We start from the raw sequence: 16,599 nt of genomic DNA, 5'->3' as shown, positions 1-16,599 counted from the left end.
ATAAAATAATAGTCCCATTATTAATATTTTATAATATTTTTTATTTCTTATAAAAATATCTAAGCATTGATTGTCAATATTTCCTAAAAATGTACTTTTTTTTAAATATTACGGGTCTATAAAATAGTAGTTTCAATTATCCATGCATTTTAGTACTTTTTGAAATTATCGAATCATAAAATCATGGTTACAATTATAATTATCAATGTTTTATAATATTTTTAAGTATATTATAATATACGACCGTTTCTTCTGTAAAAGTTGATATTTATAAAATAATAAATATTAGTTGCATTATTTTATAGTATTATTAAATACTTTATAAAATTATGTATTGCTTTATAAAGAGATGTTTATGAATCAATATTATAAAATTTTTTAATATTGTATAACAAATAACTATTTTTTAAATTCAAGTAAAATTATCATCATTTTTCTTGAATACGCATCTCGTCATTAGTAATCAGTTTGTCTGCTATAGACTTGTAGCTCCCATACTGCCCATGGCATCTCCGCATCCAAACTTGGAGCTCCGACCCTTAGGAAATACGGGCCTCAAGCTCAGCTGCGTGGGTTTCGGAGCTTCCCCTCTTGGCAAAGTCTTCGGCCCTGTCTCTGAGGATGATGCCATCGCCTCCGTGCGTCAGGCCTTTAGCCGAGGCATCAATTTCTTTGACACTTCTCCGTATGTCCTCTTTCTCCATAGATATTGAATGCATCTTCTTATTCGTGATTTACTGTGGAAAATCAAAGGAAAGTTTTCATCTTTGTTATAAAGTTTGTATCTTGTTTTTTTTTTGAGTGTTAAAATTTCTATATAGATGAATGTTTTTGGGAATTCGGGACTGTTGATCACTTCTCCGTCGAGACTTACTAGAATTTTGAAGTTCTGGATTGTAAATTTGGAAACTGGGACTATGTTTTATTAGCCAGGTTTATTGTGTCTATATCAACTGTATGTTTATGAATTCACCTAATTTGTAGTTTTTGTTGTTGCCCAGTTCTTTTAGTAACTTCTTGTTGCTATTTTAAGGTATTATGGAGGAACATTGTCTGAGAAGATGCTTGGTAAGGCACTTAAAGCCCTAGGAGCTCCTAGAAATGAATATATTGTGTCAACAAAGTGTGGGCGGTATGCTGAGGGCTTTGATTTTAGTGCTGAAAGAGTGACTAGAAGCATTGATGAGAGTTTGGAGAGGCTGCAGTTGGACTATGTTGATATACTGCAATGCCATGACATTGAATTTGGGTCTCTTGATCAGGTTATTGATTAAAATTTACGCGTTATCTGGTAACTTTTATATCTTGGAATAGTATTATGATTCTCTGACATTGGTTTGAATGATAGATTGTGAATGAGACAATTCCCGCCCTTCAGAAACTAAAGGAAGTAGGGAAGATTCGATTTATTGGTATAACTGGACTCCCATTAGGAATTTTTACTTATGTGCTCGATCGGGTGCCTCCTGGCACAGTTGATGTGATTCTATCATATTGTCACTACAGTATTAATGATTCAACGCTGTTGGATATATTGCCTTACTTGAAGAGCAAAGGGGTTGGGATAATTAGCGCTTCTCCACTTGCAATGGGGCTTCTTACAGAGAATGGCCCTCCAGAGTGGCACCCAGCTTCTCCTGAACTAAAGGTATACCTTATTCCCCTGAAATGATCTACAATTTTTTCTCTGTCATTTTCTTAGTCAGCTTCTCCTGCACTAAAGGTATATCTTATTCCCCTGAAATGATCTACAACTTTTCTTTCCATGTCATTTCCATAGTTGTCAGCATAATACTCAATAACATAATTGCCTGCAAAAAGTCTGGTTAGGCTTTATTCCAACAAAAGATGTGTTTATATGTCTGTGCGGCCCATAAATACAGTAGGCCATGCATCTGTACGTGCATGTGATAATGCTCCCACCACCCACTCTCTCTATGTGCAAATGCTCATCCGCCAATGTGTACACGCAAAGTTCTTTTAGCTGCTGTTATGAGATGATCGATCTTAGAGCTTCCTTGGTGCAATAGAGGAAAGGGAACTTGTGATCATGAAATTGAATTTAAGATGATGGTAACTGTCTACTTGACAATACCCCTCCTTTTAATGGGATTATTCAGAAGGCACCTAAACTTGGATACTGTCTTTTGATACGATGAAGAACTGTTGCATACTGAATTGAATTTTCTATAGAGACATATTGAACAACACATAGACTTGGCGTATATAAGCACTTACCAAAGTGCCTGTTTACCGTATTAATCAACAGTTTCAACCTGGACCATTTGACCAAATCGATTCAAAGAATGGCATGATTATTTATCCCCCATCTGCAGAAGGCCTGTGATGTCATATATATATCTAATATTCAAGATATTGAAGATTCACTCGCTCTTTCTCACTTGAATATGAATTCTTTTGTCAAAATTAACTAATCTTGACTGGGTGTTTATTTTCTCCAAGTCTGCATGCCAAGCTGCTGCTGCCTATTGTAAAGAGAAGGGGAAGAATATTTCAAAGTTAGCCATGCAATATAGTTTGTCAAACAAGGATATATCTACAGTGCTAGTTGGCATGAACTCTGTTAGACAGGTACTTGTTCATAGTTTACTGTATTGCCAAATTTCTTTGATATATAGCATTAACTTCAATTTTGTTTCAATTTCTCTAACACTTCACTGCATGGTTTCAACCTTTTCTTAGGAGGCCAAGGTTGCATTCCTAAAAGTATCTAACTTTCTCAAGATCAAATTTCAACATGCATATGTTGGCTCTTTTTACCCCCATGTTTCAGATGATTATGAAACTGTATTTCATTAGGAAGTTCTTTTTTATAATAAAAAATAATAAAATAATAAAATAATAAAAAAAAAAACAAGAAGAGAAAAAAGAAAAGAAAAGAACAATTTTTTTTTTTCTTGCGGTTAAAACAAAAGAAACATCCTATACTGATTGTAGTCCACTGTTCAAGGGCTTTCTTGTAGTGTACAAAGTCAAGGGTTCAAATCCCGGCATTTCCCTTCGTTATCCCTTCATTACTGATGTATGAAAAAGAAAAGAACAAAAAGAAGGTGGTGATTGCTATATGTAGGACTTGTTAGAAAGATTTCTTGGTGAATATCAATTTAACTACTGCATTGAAATAGGGACTGCCTGCATTGCTATTTCTGTGGTTATTTAAGATAATGAAAGTCATTTGATTCGTGGATGTCATCATACTCGTTAGTTTATAGGCTATCGACCATGTTTGTCATTGCATGGTCTTACCAGCGGCTCTGCTCATGTAGATATTGTAACCGTGGCAATTTGTTGCGTGGCACTGTAATATCTCAGGAAATCACTTATTTTTTGCAAACTGAACAGCAGCTACCCAATTGAACTAATACTAATTTTACATGCACTGTATGACTTCTGATGTTTACCATGCCTCGGATAACGAGGGTGAAAGTCTATGTGAATGCCTTGGGCAATTGTGTTTTATGCCTGAGGATTATCTTAAGCAAATAGTTTATATTATTTATAATAGACAGGTAACCATTTATTGCTGAGCTTGTATTATGGCCTGTTTGATATACAAAGTTATACGATGATCAGGTTGAGGAGAATGTTACTGCTGCCATCGAACTCGCAACATTTGGGAAGGATCAACAAACTCTGGCTGAGATTGAAGCAATTGTTAGCCCTGTGAAGAATCAGACTTGGCCCAGCGGAATCCAACATAGCTAACATTTTCGCCGTCTCTGAGATTATGTTCGACTTGTATTTACTCATAATTCGAATTTCCAATCTCCGACCATTTTACCCTGAATTTCAACCGCAATCCATTTTAGATCAACAGAGCAGCATATTGTATTGTATACCTAGCTGCCAAGGAGTTGATAGCAGGGGCTTATCTTTTGCAGAAGGCTCAATAAATTGTATGGGTTGTTCAGTCATCTCGTTATGTTCAAGAGGTGGATTACCTCATGTTGTGACCAAATTATTTACCATAAAATTTTAGAGTCAGATTCCGGATTCAAGTTGTAGAATCTGTGAATCAGTTAATGCATCAGAAAGTTTTTTCACCATTTCTTTGATCAATTATTCTTGATTTACTCAAACTTAAACCCGTTTTCTAAAGATCTGTTGGGTGTCAATCCACGAATAGTTATACATAACAGTTCTCTTAAAGAGTAACTCTGAGTTAAAGTCAATCTAATCTCTGAAGAGAAAGTCTAGGTTGGGTTAAGTCCATGGAATATACAAGGGTTATTATAATCCACCAATGACATACATCTCTTCAAACTAAAAACCTCAAATTTGTAGAAATTTCCATTTTAAGTTAAATAGGAATTTTCATTCACTCCACAAATCACTGCAATTCATAGGTGTATTGTTAATGGATAGCTCCTGTTAAAGATGGGAATACATCTCTTCCACAATTCTTAATAAACGATACAACATGAAAATGGAGGAAAATTGAATGTTTTGGTATGTATTTCTATTTCATGGCATTGAATGTACATAGAATGATCATTGTGTTACCTATATGAACAAAGTTTACATATGAACATGAATTTAGATATGCACAAAACTACATGGGTCTTGGCAAGTTACAAAGGTTATTTCACCTAGCAAAAAGCAGAATTTTCGCTCGCATTAGTTCTAGCTGGCAACCTGCTGTAATGGTGGCCAAGCAATTTCATCATCATCTGTGTAGCCCTGGATGATGAAATCTGCACAATTCTTTCGGCATCCATGGTTATATGGATTTCGAAATCGTCCATCCGGACCACGCAGATACCCATATCGAATGGCATTTGCCAGTTCGTTGGTGGTGATGTTCCGAGCAATCTGTACAAGATGTTTTAAAGATATCCATTAACACTGAACTTTTACCACACACCAATTTAATACATTGCAAAAATCAGTTTTTCACTTTCTTTCCACCAGGAAAGGTCTCAAAAAAACCCTTATTGAACTAATTGATAACATCCACAAAGACAATTATCCAGGCTGTTATGCCATATAATAAGCTAAAAATGATATACGACATGCCAAAAAATAGCAGCAACATAGAACAGTATGCCAACATTGAAACTTCAAACTGAACATAAAACATTTTTTTCATCAATTACCTGTGATGCTTGTGCTGTGGTTAAAGTTGTTGCAGCAACGAAAATAATCATGTCCAATACCAAAAAGGCAACAACACCAAGATGTTGAACTACCACGTAATGCATCCATCTTTCAGTATGCAGTAACTGCATGGCAGTCCGAATCCCTGCCATAGCCAAAGAAAAGGATTAGAAGAAAAAGCATGCTCTAAAATGAATCAACAATTAAGATATATCCTAGTGTGGGTAATTGAAGATTGATGGGTTTGTGAAGCAAGAATAAGATTTTTCAGCAAGAAACATACTTTGAACTGCAATGGCAGCGCTAAGGAATGACGTCAAAGTTCCCAAGCATAAAAAAATAAAGAAATCCCGTTTATTCCTCTGCAAGGTACACAACAGTGAAAAATAAAAAAAGAATAGATGAGAGTAATGGAAAAGGATTAAAACTTGATAGCAAAGTCACAAAGCATTTAATAATTCAAAGGAAAAGGTTAAAAGGCAAGGATGCATTTAATAAGTGTTCTAATATAATTGCACAGATGTATTATGTATACACAGCCACTGGAGGATAGAAGTAGTGTAGATCTCTATGTCAACTTGCAGAATGGGTATGACACAATGCTGCAAGGTCACATCATTCTAGCATTTCCATGGGCTGTCATGGGAACAAGAGCACATACACCAGCCAATGACATCCTCTCATGCAAGTTTCCAAAATAATAAAAAACGCCAAAGAATAAACAATGCCCCTAAAACAATGAAGCCAACAGTTCACAACAGAAACATACTTATTAATGCATCTTACATGTCACAGCAATTGCTTAGCTTAAAATCGGATGCCCAATTTATTATAATTTGGGTAGAGGTTAATAATTGGATAAAAGGTTAGAACCTGTGAAGTGAAATTTATGTATACCGATGCTAAAAGATTAGTACTAAACAAATTAGCTAGCTAGTTTTCCACCTTTATATGCCCTTTATGGATGTGACATTTATTTAGTGTGGGATTCTTACTACTCCCTCTCAAGTGCAACCAAGACTGGACATCCAATTGACGCTTGAAATTTGAAATCCTCACTCTAAAGTTGAATCGTGCTTTTTCCTTGAAAAGGAACTTGAACAGGACTCACTGGGGCTAGATATCTAGACGAGAGCCCAAATTGAAAAGCAATAGGAACACCGCTGAACTAAGGAATAATTGAATCGGGTTGAACATGTTCTGATTATATTATAATTTGGGTACAGGAATAATTGAGTAAGAATTTAGAATCCATTGAAATGAAATACGAGTAATTTGAACTTATTTAGGCTTGGACCAACTAATGCTAAATGTACGGGGATACCTCACTCTCCAAAAGCTAGCTCAAGGAAAGGAGGATCGCGCAAGTCTTATATGTTGACTAAACACCTTATCCTAAACCAATGTGGGATAATTCACCCTCCCTCATGCCCAAGCATGAACATCATGAGCGTGAAGTTTATAGGCAAACACATTTGAGGGTGGCCCAACATAATCAAAGAAGAGTAAGCTTTGATACCATGTTAATAAAATGGACCGCGCCTAACTTACTCCCCAAAAGTTAGCTCAAGTCTTATATATTGACTAAAAACAATTTCTCACCTTCCCCACACAATTAGATATCCATGGGCAGTGATGGTCAAACTGCTCAACACAACGCTTACACGTAGAGCAATGCTTGGAGCGAACAGGTCTAATTATCTGAACAGTAAAATGGAAACGGAAGCTAAATTAGTCAAGAAAGAATCTCAATCCTTTTATGAACTAGTTCAGGAAAAAATAAGAATGATTAATAATATCTTCAATATCATAATCATAAATAACAAATCCATTTGTCATACCTTGCAGGTAGGGCAAAGTTGAGACCAATTCCCCATCCATATAGAGGAGTAGTTCAGATCAATATTTAATAAAGGATCCTGCATATATTGATTGGTGATCAGCAAATGGTGTAACTAAAGAAAAAAATTCATATAATGATAGTCACGAATCTGAAATTTTATAACCATAACCCCCAAAACCATTGTTCTAAGAATGATACACCTAGATATCCAAAGATTAGGACAAGAAGCCGAAAACAAAACATGAGATAAATTGGAAATTACTGAAAATTAAAGGAAACCATAATGCTATGCGTGTTTGGTTTGAGGGAGAAAGAAGGAAGTAGAGTTCGTGCAGAAAAAGCAAGAAGGAAGGACCTCTAAAACCATTCAGATAAGAAGCAAGGAAAGGGGAGAAATAGAAAGGAAGAAAGATGGTTTCATATTGTTTCCACCTTTGCCTTTCTCCATTAAATATCTAACCATATAAAACAATACATTTCCCCATAAACAAAAAGAAGTTGCACATTCCTTCACCACTGGAAACACGAGAGAAGCATGTTATTCCATTTTTTCCACTGTTTCCTACCTACTTTTTCTCTTCCCCATTTTCCTGAGCAGACACGATGTAAAGGCCTGTAAGGTATCATCTTTTATGTAGCATTTATTTTCCTGGAAGTTTAAGGAGCTAGGGGTCTAAATTAGGCCCAGAAAAAAAAAAGAAAAAAAAAAAGAGAATCATTTATGGAGAAGGCCTTTCAAACTTCCATCTGGCTGTGGAACAAGTATTTTACTAAAACATGTGATACAAACAGTAAATAAGACATGTTACCATGAGAATGCAACTAAAAAGAGCAGCAGAATACCTCGATATCTGCATCTTTACCCAAATCTTCAAGTCTCTTGATGAAACCTGGATCTCTACTGCAGGTGATTGTGAAAGAACATGAAAAAAAAGTAACTCTGCGATAAAATTCTCAAAAAATCTTAAATCTAGTGGTATGCATACAAAAGAGTTATAAATTCAGCAACACCATATAAATTTAAAACGATCACTCAAGAATAGGCAGCAGAGAAAATCTCATTATTTAACAAGATGACTCAATAGGCACCTTGAAGCTTTAGGTAATTAGGTTAATGACATGGAAAGACACAAACATACAGGTTGATTGAACCTAATGTAGTTAATTATCTATGAATTGCATACGATAATAGATGTTCTAATGGATCTCAAAGGCACTAATGCAAAATGGATCTAGTAAGTTCAGTTCCACCATCTAAAAAGTCCTTTTTCTCTCTTTTTTATTTCTTTCTTTTTTTTTTTTTTTTTTTTTTTTTTTTTTGACAATAATAAATCAACAAGCCCACACTGGACAGCAGATTTCCTTCAGTTTCAAAACCTAACAAGACCCACAAATTCAGAAATACTACATGGGGTTTGTAAAGAACAGGTGATATTTTGACAGGCAAATCATAAGCCAGAACATGTCAGCTGATCATACACAGTAAAATATAGCACTGAGAATGAGTGATGGTAGGAATTCAAAAATTTGTGATTTTACGTAATTAAGGATTGAAGTTGGCAGTTCTACCATTCAAAAAACACAAGGAAGAAGTAGAGAAGAATATAGAAATAGATAACAGGAAAAACAGCATGCTGACTATACTGGGAAGGATGAAGCACAAAACAGAAACAAGCACTGAAGCCAATAAATAATTCTTACAGATATAAGAAATCGAGGCAAGCAATAAGTATACCAAAGACTATTGAGTCCATGTCAGTAGCAGCAAGAAATTACCTACTACACCTGTAGAACATAATCAGTGAAACGACAGCTAGAGAAAGAGCAGTAAATCCCCAAAGTCCAACAACAGCAGTTACCTTGGGAAGATTTGGAGCTAGAAAAACAGTGAAGGAATAAGAATATTAAGAGCATAATCCGCCATCAGAACTTAACTTTGAACCATCTCAGTTACCTGAAAGAACTGAGTTGATGAAGAGGAACATAAGAGCAATCACAATGGAGAATAAGATAGGAGCATAACCAGTGTCCCCAATCTTCCCAAGGCCAATTTTGTCAAACCAGCGTTTGTTTTGTTTCTGTTGTGCATTAGACTGAAAAAATCAAAACAAACACTGTGAAAACTTGCCCAATATTGTGTAGATTTAGATGGTCTCAATGCAAGACTTAAGATTCCCATGATTGAGTTCAAAAACAGATTAAACTAAAAATCAGACCATATAGGATACCATCAATTTTTATAAAGTATAAAGGCCATTAATATTATTAAAATCTATAATTTAAATGGCTGGATAAGAACTAAACATTACCATCTCAGAAGCAGTAGTTAAAATAGGCTTCAATTAGAAATGGTTCACCTTTAGCAGATAACTGTTCGATGCCTTTATTGTCTGAAATTAATAGCCCTCAACTAAATGTGACATATAGCAATGCCATGATCTCGCCTAATGAGGATTTTTTTTTTTTTTTTTTTCGGTCCATGCAATATGGCAATATACCATAAGCGCAAGGATAGTTCAGAATTATTCAATCTTTCCTGTCAAAGTAGTAGATAAAAAGAAGGAACAGAATCAAAGGCAGAGGTGCAAGAATTCAAGCTATCAAAATAGCTGTACAGCATGCCAATACATTGATTTTCTGGTACCAGCAAGTCAGCAATAAAACCAAATGATTACCACACTGGTAATATATATTGTTCAATGACATACTTTTGACAACTAAGGGCCAAGACTCCCAGTATCAGAAGGAACCGGCAATTAGAGGTATCTCTCATAACTTTCAGCATGATATACTGTCCAGATCAAGACATTCATACAACAATGTTGGCTCCTCAGGTCTCATATCTAGAAAGGTATTCACATTAACAGAAATTGGTTTAAATTTTGTTCGCATTCAACTATTAAAGGGTAATATTATCAATACAACGTACGTACAAGGAAAAGGGCGACATGCCGATGACCTTTATCAGATGCAATCTCAACTGGAGTAAGGCCAGCTTTATCTTTTACTGTCAGTTCCAGCTTTGTGCCAGCCTGTACAAGCACAGAACTTGCCTCAACATTTCCTCTTAATGCAGCCCAGTGCAAAGGGGTGCAACCTGATGGCATTGGATATTTAAGATCAGCATTGGTATCCAGACGAACAATAAAATGATTTCTTCTTTTTTCACAAAAATGGAATCATGCCCAGGAGAATTTAATTAAGCGAATTGGTTGTAGAATGTTGTGATAATGTTCCTGACTTGCTAGTTTTGTTGGTTCTATATACAATCAAATTTTCTTATTTCTCAAAAAATAACATCAAACTTTCATGAAGATTATGCTAGAAAGTAATCTCAGACACTCCAGAACGTCAAAAGTATGTGCCAGGCTCATGATAATGGATTCAATATAATCCATTATGAGACCTAATATATTTCTTTCTTGGATTGATTTTTATCCATTATGCTTTGCTTATTTCTTGCTTTTAATTGAACAGAGAGGAAATGGTAAGAAAAAATTTATATAGCTGACCCCAATTAGTATGCAACTAAGTCTTAGTTGTTGTTATTGTTGTTGATTGCATCATGTGTCTTCTCATCCTGTGTAAAGGAAGTTATGCCTATTGTTCTTCTGTCTCAATAAAAAGATATGAGAAGTTTTGTTTGTGCATATGAATGTTGCAAACACATTATTACACATGCTACAAGAATCCTGTCTCTTCTATTTTTCCAAGTGATCTTATGTACAAAACTATTGAACCACGCAGACTCCATTTTCATTATTTCTCTTTCTTTTAGAAGAAATATACAAAACATTGTAATTGTTCCCTCATTCAAATAAATTCTAACTGGTTCCTTTTCACCCCAAGCACCAAAAATCATGTTCCAGATTGTTACTTCAACTTTCCAGTTTGATATGCTCTGAATTAATTTATCCCTTTTAATTTTTTATGAACGTCATGCGTCATAAATGATACCATTTAAACAGTGAAAAGGGGATAACTTTGGATGTTAGAAAACCCAGAATAGGATACATAGAATTGGAGAATGAAACTGCAGTTTATCTACTTAAGGCAGTGATGGTTCCACGACTCCAGTCACATGCAATTTAGAGGCAATAATAATTAATAAATGTAAGATAAATTAAATTAACAAAGATAAAAAGAGAAATGCATTTTTGCCATGTATACCTTCTTTATCTTGTCTTCCTTGCCTTGCATCTCTAAATAGAAGTAATCTTACGGTGTCAGCATAACCCTTGTATGCAGCCCTGATAGATAGAATCGCAAGAATAAGCTTCCCACTCATACATTCTCACAGTTTAAAAAAAAAAAAAAAAAAAAAAACACGAATCTAGAGCATATCAGATCATAACTTTAAGTAATAAAAATCGCCTCATAACACCTTGTAATACCACTCACAGGTGAAAGTTTCATCTTACTATGTGATGTAGCAGCAGAGAATTTAAAACATTTTGGATACAAATTGATTAACAAAGGAGTGCCATCACTTGACTTCTACATTGAATGCAAACTAATAGGACAAATGTCCAGCACTTAGGATGTGTTTGGTTGAGCTTATTGTAGATAAAAAGAAAATAAGTTTGTTTGTTTTGTCTTTTTAAATCAGCAGCTTATCTGAATATAAAGGCAAAAAATTAGCTGATTCAAAAAGCTAAATTTTCTTAGCTTATTCAGTAAGTTGTATAGCTTTTTTGACCAGAAGACAAAAATATATGCACCTGATATTTAAAAATCACAAATTATATCATAATATGTAAGGGACTTTATATTGGATATAATTTTAACTTTATATTTTACTATGTTGAGCCATATGCTTCAAGAAAAGCGGATATAATTTAACTTTATATTTTTATTATATAGTGAATTATAGATGATGTGTTTTAATTTTATATTTTGTAGTGAATTTTTTAAGTTATTATGAACTATTTTTAACTTTTACATAATTAATTTATAACATTCATCATTAAATTAAATTTGTATATGAACAATATACATTTATATCGTTTACAATCTTATTATGTTAATAGTTGAATAATAAATTAAATTTGTATGTTTGGCTTTATTTTATTTAATATAATGTCAATTTTATTATTATGTAAAAATACATAATATATGAAAATAGAGAAGGTCAAATATAAAAAATTACACTCATTCAGATTATTCAGATATATCATTTACCAAACAATCTTAATCATTAAGCAATAAGTTCTTAATGTCATCCTTAATCATTTAGTTCAATAAATTGTTGATTCAAATTCAGCATTCAGTCCAAACAAACAACCTCTTAATCAACAGTGAAAAAGCTTTCATAGAAGAATGCAAAAGAAGTTGTATGCTTACAAGCGTGTAGTTATAAGTACTAGGACAAGATGAATTGCGATAAAAAGCAGACAAAAAAAAACGAAAACCTACAACAAATATCTAAACAATTCCAAGAGATATGAATGCACAAAGGGAATTAGAAAAACCTCAAGTTTCTAATCTAACCATATACAGTTCTCATGATACATGAGGAAGGCATAATAAAAGTACCATTTCACCCCATACATTTCAATTTTGTAGCACAAAATATCATTTCACACCAATGGTCAACTATGTATTACCACATATTTTGAACTTCAACATATTATTTTATCTTAAGGATACCAACCTCAACTGTGTTAAGATACTAAACAGATAATAATTAAAACGAACAACTCCTACTATGTTTGATAATTATTCTGCTACTTGCACAATAAATTTTGGCATGTGTATGGACTCAAACATAATTCCGCTCAATTGAGAATAGGCATAGGAAAGGGATGAGAGTGGCAGTTTTTGAAAGGCAGGTACCAGATGAAATAAGAGTAAGAGTGAAATAAAAGTATCCACAAGTCCTTAAACCATAATTATTTTAGATACCAGTGAAGAGGGCTTCTTCCATCATTATCTGGTGCATCAAAATCCGCATGATACTTAGCAACAATGAGATTTAAGAAAGCTGTCTGTCCATACTGAGCAGCAACATGAACTGCCTGCAGCAGACAAATCAATAAGAAAGCAAACTTTTAGAAAAGCAAATTTCGAAAAAATAATAACATAAATGTGGAAATCCAGAGCGTTAAAGAAAATATAAGAAAAATAGTTAAAAAATAAAATAGCCTTAGCTAATTCCTTATGGAGGGTGAGAACTTTATTCTCAAGCAGAGCATGTTTTCAGCAATGCTAAATGGTGTCATACTGGACCCAACATGCATATGATCTCAACATACTGAGAGGTGCACATCAAGCAAACTAAGTATTTGTCAATTGATTATATTTCAGCTGGAAGAAACTTGAAAGATCATTCAACTACCTAAATCGAGAACTGGCAAGAATTCAGCTCAAAGTAACCCTCCCTCTTTTCATTGACCTAGGGACAAGTCCTATGAATTGAAGAGATTAAGCATAAACTACAGCACAATAAATTTCTACAAAATATCCACTCCACATGGTCAAAAACTTCCGACCTAAAGTTCCTCAAATGACAAAGCCCTTATTGGTGCTTAAGCGCAAGCCAAAGGTAAGCAATTAAAACATTCTAAAAACTTCAATCAAATCAGAATAACACCATAGTGTGTTCTGAGTTTCTCAACATTCAATGACACGTATCTTGAATGGACTGTCTAACAACAAATTGAAGAAGGTAAGCCACATGTCAAAACATATTATATTACATTTTATATAATAAGTAAATTATGTGATATACATAACTTGTCGGAAGCAGAAGGAATAGAATGCATGCAGCATTACGATCAAAGTTTTATGAGATCTCCTTTCTACTAAGCAACCTACATATCTGATTAACTGTCCATATGGTCTAGTGTGTATATAAATATGAATAAAATAAATAAAAAGACATAAATTGTCGAAATAGAGAAAAATTTACCCGATAACCATTTAAATCAGCTGCCTCAACTCGAGCCCCATTTTGCACCAACACATCTGCTACAGAAATTGAACCCCTAACTGCAGCCCAATGCAAAGCTGTCTGCTGCATATTATCGGTTGCATTCACATCACCCCCATGCTTCATCAGCACAAACAGAGACATATAACTGAGTCACTCGATCAAACTCAGAGCAGCCAACTATTGTAGCAAACCCAGAACAGTAAAAATTAAAAGATACGAAAGTTATGCACGTACACATGCATAAACTACCTCAATAATGTATTGTGCAATATCAGGGAAGTTGTTGAGAGCAGCCCATTGAAGAGCGTAATACCCATTACCATCGGCAATAGAGAGAGAAGCACCGTCTTGTTCAACAAATTTTCTCAATTTCTCGAAATCTCCATAAGCAGAAGCTGAGAAAACATCTATCACAGGAGGTGCGCCATTGCTGGGACTTTGCTGGGGCTGCGTTTTGGTTTGTGATGATACAACCTCGATCTCTGAAGATGCCATGCGATGCTTAGGTTGGGCAATGCATGCGAAATGTAATCCAATTAGGGTTTCTAAATATTTGAGGTTTAGGGTTTATCGCCCTAATTGGAATAAAATGGAAATGGTCGGTATGGTTCTGTTCTTGACTTCTTGTAAAGAAAGCCGTCCTCTATACATTTAATCCCTGGTCAGAGTCAAACGATTAAATCAAACCATCCTAACTCCAATCCATATTATTCATGTTCTATACATATAATTGGTGTCTAATACTGAAAGAACTGTTCTATTTTAGGCGTAAAATTCATTTTTAATTGATTAACTATTTAAAGGGATAAATTATTTCAATTTTTGATCCAGGATAAATTATTTTAATTAAATATATTTAACTGAAAATTTTTATTAAAAAAATGAAATAAATATTTTTTTTTTCGGTATAATCAAAATGTGATCTCTCTCAGGAAGAATTTATATTCTTACCTTCACGAGATTAAAGTCGTTTACCTTGCCAACCAATATCTTATTTATTAATAAATATTTTTATTTAATAGATAATACTGTTCATATATATTAATTTTATTTATTTATTTATTTTAAGTACGAGAGTGAAATAAAAGAGAAATGTAATAATTTTAGGAAAGTAAATGAAGTAATGAAAATAAGTTAGTTTACCCTTTCAAAAAAAAAAAGAAAATAAGATAGTTTATTATTAATTTTCAAATAAAAAATTTTACCTAAATACAATTGATTACAAAATTTTTTGTCAATTTAGGAACTTCACGATAAAAATAAGGTTAAGATATTGAGGGAAAATAAAATAATCATATACTCTAAGATTTTGTTCCCCTTTTAACAAAATTTTTTTGTGTTATAACGGTCAGCGAATAAAGTTGTTCACAAATGCATATTTTATGTATGACCATAAAATATTGTCCCTTCTTTGTTTATTATTTATTTTGTATTGAATGAGTTGGTTTTGTATTGAACGATTTGAACAATGCAAGTTTGATCATTTAATAAAAAAAAAAATAGACTAACGAGATATTTTTCAAAGTTTATTTTTAAAACTAGTTGCGATTTACGCGGGTTAATTGCTTTATTGTTAAATATTATATTTTATAAATTGTATAATATATTATTAAAATATCTACTTTCCTATGGGTTGCATTATTAAATTAGTATATTATGTTGTAATGATTTAAATAATTATAAAATTTAATATCTTGTTTAGATAATTCTATATAGATAATTTAAATAATTTAAACACCATATATTATCGTAGATAATTCTATAAAATTTTAAGATTCAAATAATTTAATATGAATAATATATAGATAATATTGTTTATAATTTAATTATTACAAATATATAAAATATAGAAAAATTGAAAAATTAAATACTAATATATAAATTTCAAATAAAAAGTTATTTTAGTTTAATTTAATATATAGAACTTAAATAGATTAAAAATAGAAAGTTTTATACAAAACAAAGTCTTAACTATTTATATCTATAGTTTTAATTAAAAATTTGAATTCAAAATTTTTAAAAATTTTTAAAGACCTAATTTTTAGGTTTTATATATATATATATATATATATCCAATTAAATAGTAAAATAAATAAAATTTCAGTAATTTCTTAAAAAGGATAGAATGCTTTTTTTATGAAAGAATACTTGTACTTCTAAATAATAAATAATTATTACAATAAACAATAATTATATGAGAGTGGTAATAACCAAACATATCAAAATCTTTAAAAATACTATACTCGAAAATATAAAAATTAAGAAGATAAAATATTATTTTATAAAAAATAAATAATAAATAATTAATATTGAATCTATAAGTCATTTATTGGATTTTCAAATACAAATGAACAGGATATGCAAATAAATAAAAAAAAAAAACAGAAAAATCTATAAAAAGTTTCTTCTATAAACAGAAAAGGGAAAAAAAAAACATATTAGAGAGTTAATTACATCAGTTGGAAAAGATAGTGATATATTTGGATAAGAGAATTAATATTGTCATACTTCTATTAATTAAAATCTGAAAACAACAATAACATATAAATCAAAAATTAAAAAATAAAAAAACACAAAAAATTGAAATCAAAATAATTCAAAGAGGCAACAAAAACATAAAACAAAAAACCCTTGTGAAAGAAAATTATTGAATAGAGGTATTTATAGATTGATATAGGTACATAGATACAGATAAAAAAACTCA

The 16,599-nt window shown here is 32.5% G+C and overlaps 2 protein-coding genes across 3 annotated transcripts; one reads left to right on the top strand and one right to left on the bottom strand.

Annotated features, from left to right (window-relative positions):
* Positions 1–446: 446 nt before the first annotated feature.
* LOC105635996 (NAD(P)-linked oxidoreductase superfamily protein) lies at positions 447–4,067 on the top strand. Its single transcript, XM_012219154.3, has 5 exons — positions 447–685; positions 1,034–1,262; positions 1,349–1,648; positions 2,464–2,592; positions 3,595–4,067. The coding sequence occupies exons 1-5, from the start codon at positions 504–506 to the stop codon at positions 3,724–3,726; spliced, it is 972 nt and encodes a 323-aa protein (XP_012074544.1). The 5' UTR covers positions 447–503; the 3' UTR covers positions 3,727–4,067.
* A 381-nt stretch (positions 4,068–4,448) lies between these two features.
* LOC105635997 (Ankyrin repeat family protein with DHHC zinc finger domain-containing protein) lies at positions 4,449–14,545 on the bottom strand. Of its 2 annotated transcripts, none has more exons than XM_037635154.2 (13): positions 14,145–14,545; positions 13,872–14,012; positions 12,866–12,978; positions 11,132–11,211; positions 9,895–10,058; positions 8,916–9,054; positions 8,738–8,837; positions 7,805–7,859; positions 6,960–7,037; positions 6,721–6,819; positions 5,402–5,480; positions 5,118–5,263; positions 4,449–4,833 (listed from the first exon to the last, which is right to left on the bottom strand). In XM_037635154.2, exons 1-13 carry the CDS (start codon positions 14,388–14,390, stop codon positions 4,645–4,647), a joined length of 1,629 nt encoding a protein of 542 aa, XP_037491082.1. In that variant the 5' UTR covers positions 14,391–14,545; the 3' UTR covers positions 4,449–4,644.
* Positions 14,546–16,599: the final 2,054 nt, after the last annotated feature.

Source organism: Jatropha curcas, chromosome 6 (assembly GCF_041381405.1).
Source record: "Jatropha curcas cultivar XTBG-Jc1 chromosome 6, XTBG_Jcur_1.0, whole genome shotgun sequence".
NCBI lineage: Eukaryota > Viridiplantae > Streptophyta > Magnoliopsida > Malpighiales > Euphorbiaceae > Jatropha > Jatropha curcas.
This window is presented reverse-complemented; position numbering and strand designations above follow the sequence as displayed.

Coding starts and splice junctions, on each gene's coding strand:
- LOC105635997 (XM_037635154.2), bottom strand. CDS start 14,390: ATGGCATCTTCAGAGATCGAGGTTGTATCATCACAAACCAAAACGCAG. Junction 8,838..8,915: donor CATCAACTCAGTTCTTTCAG/GTAACTGAGATG, acceptor CTGTTTTTCTAG/CTCCAAATCTTCCCAAGGTA. Junction 4,834..5,117: donor CCACAGCACAAGCATCACAG/GTAATTGATGAA, acceptor CATCTTGTACAG/ATTGCTCGGAACATCACCAC.
- LOC105635996 (XM_012219154.3), top strand. CDS start 504: ATGGCATCTCCGCATCCAAACTTGGAGCTCCGACCCTTAGGAAATACG. Junction 1,263..1,348: donor AATTTGGGTCTCTTGATCAG/GTTATTGATTAA, acceptor TTTGAATGATAG/ATTGTGAATGAGACAATTCC. Junction 2,593..3,594: donor GCATGAACTCTGTTAGACAG/GTACTTGTTCAT, acceptor TACGATGATCAG/GTTGAGGAGAATGTTACTGC.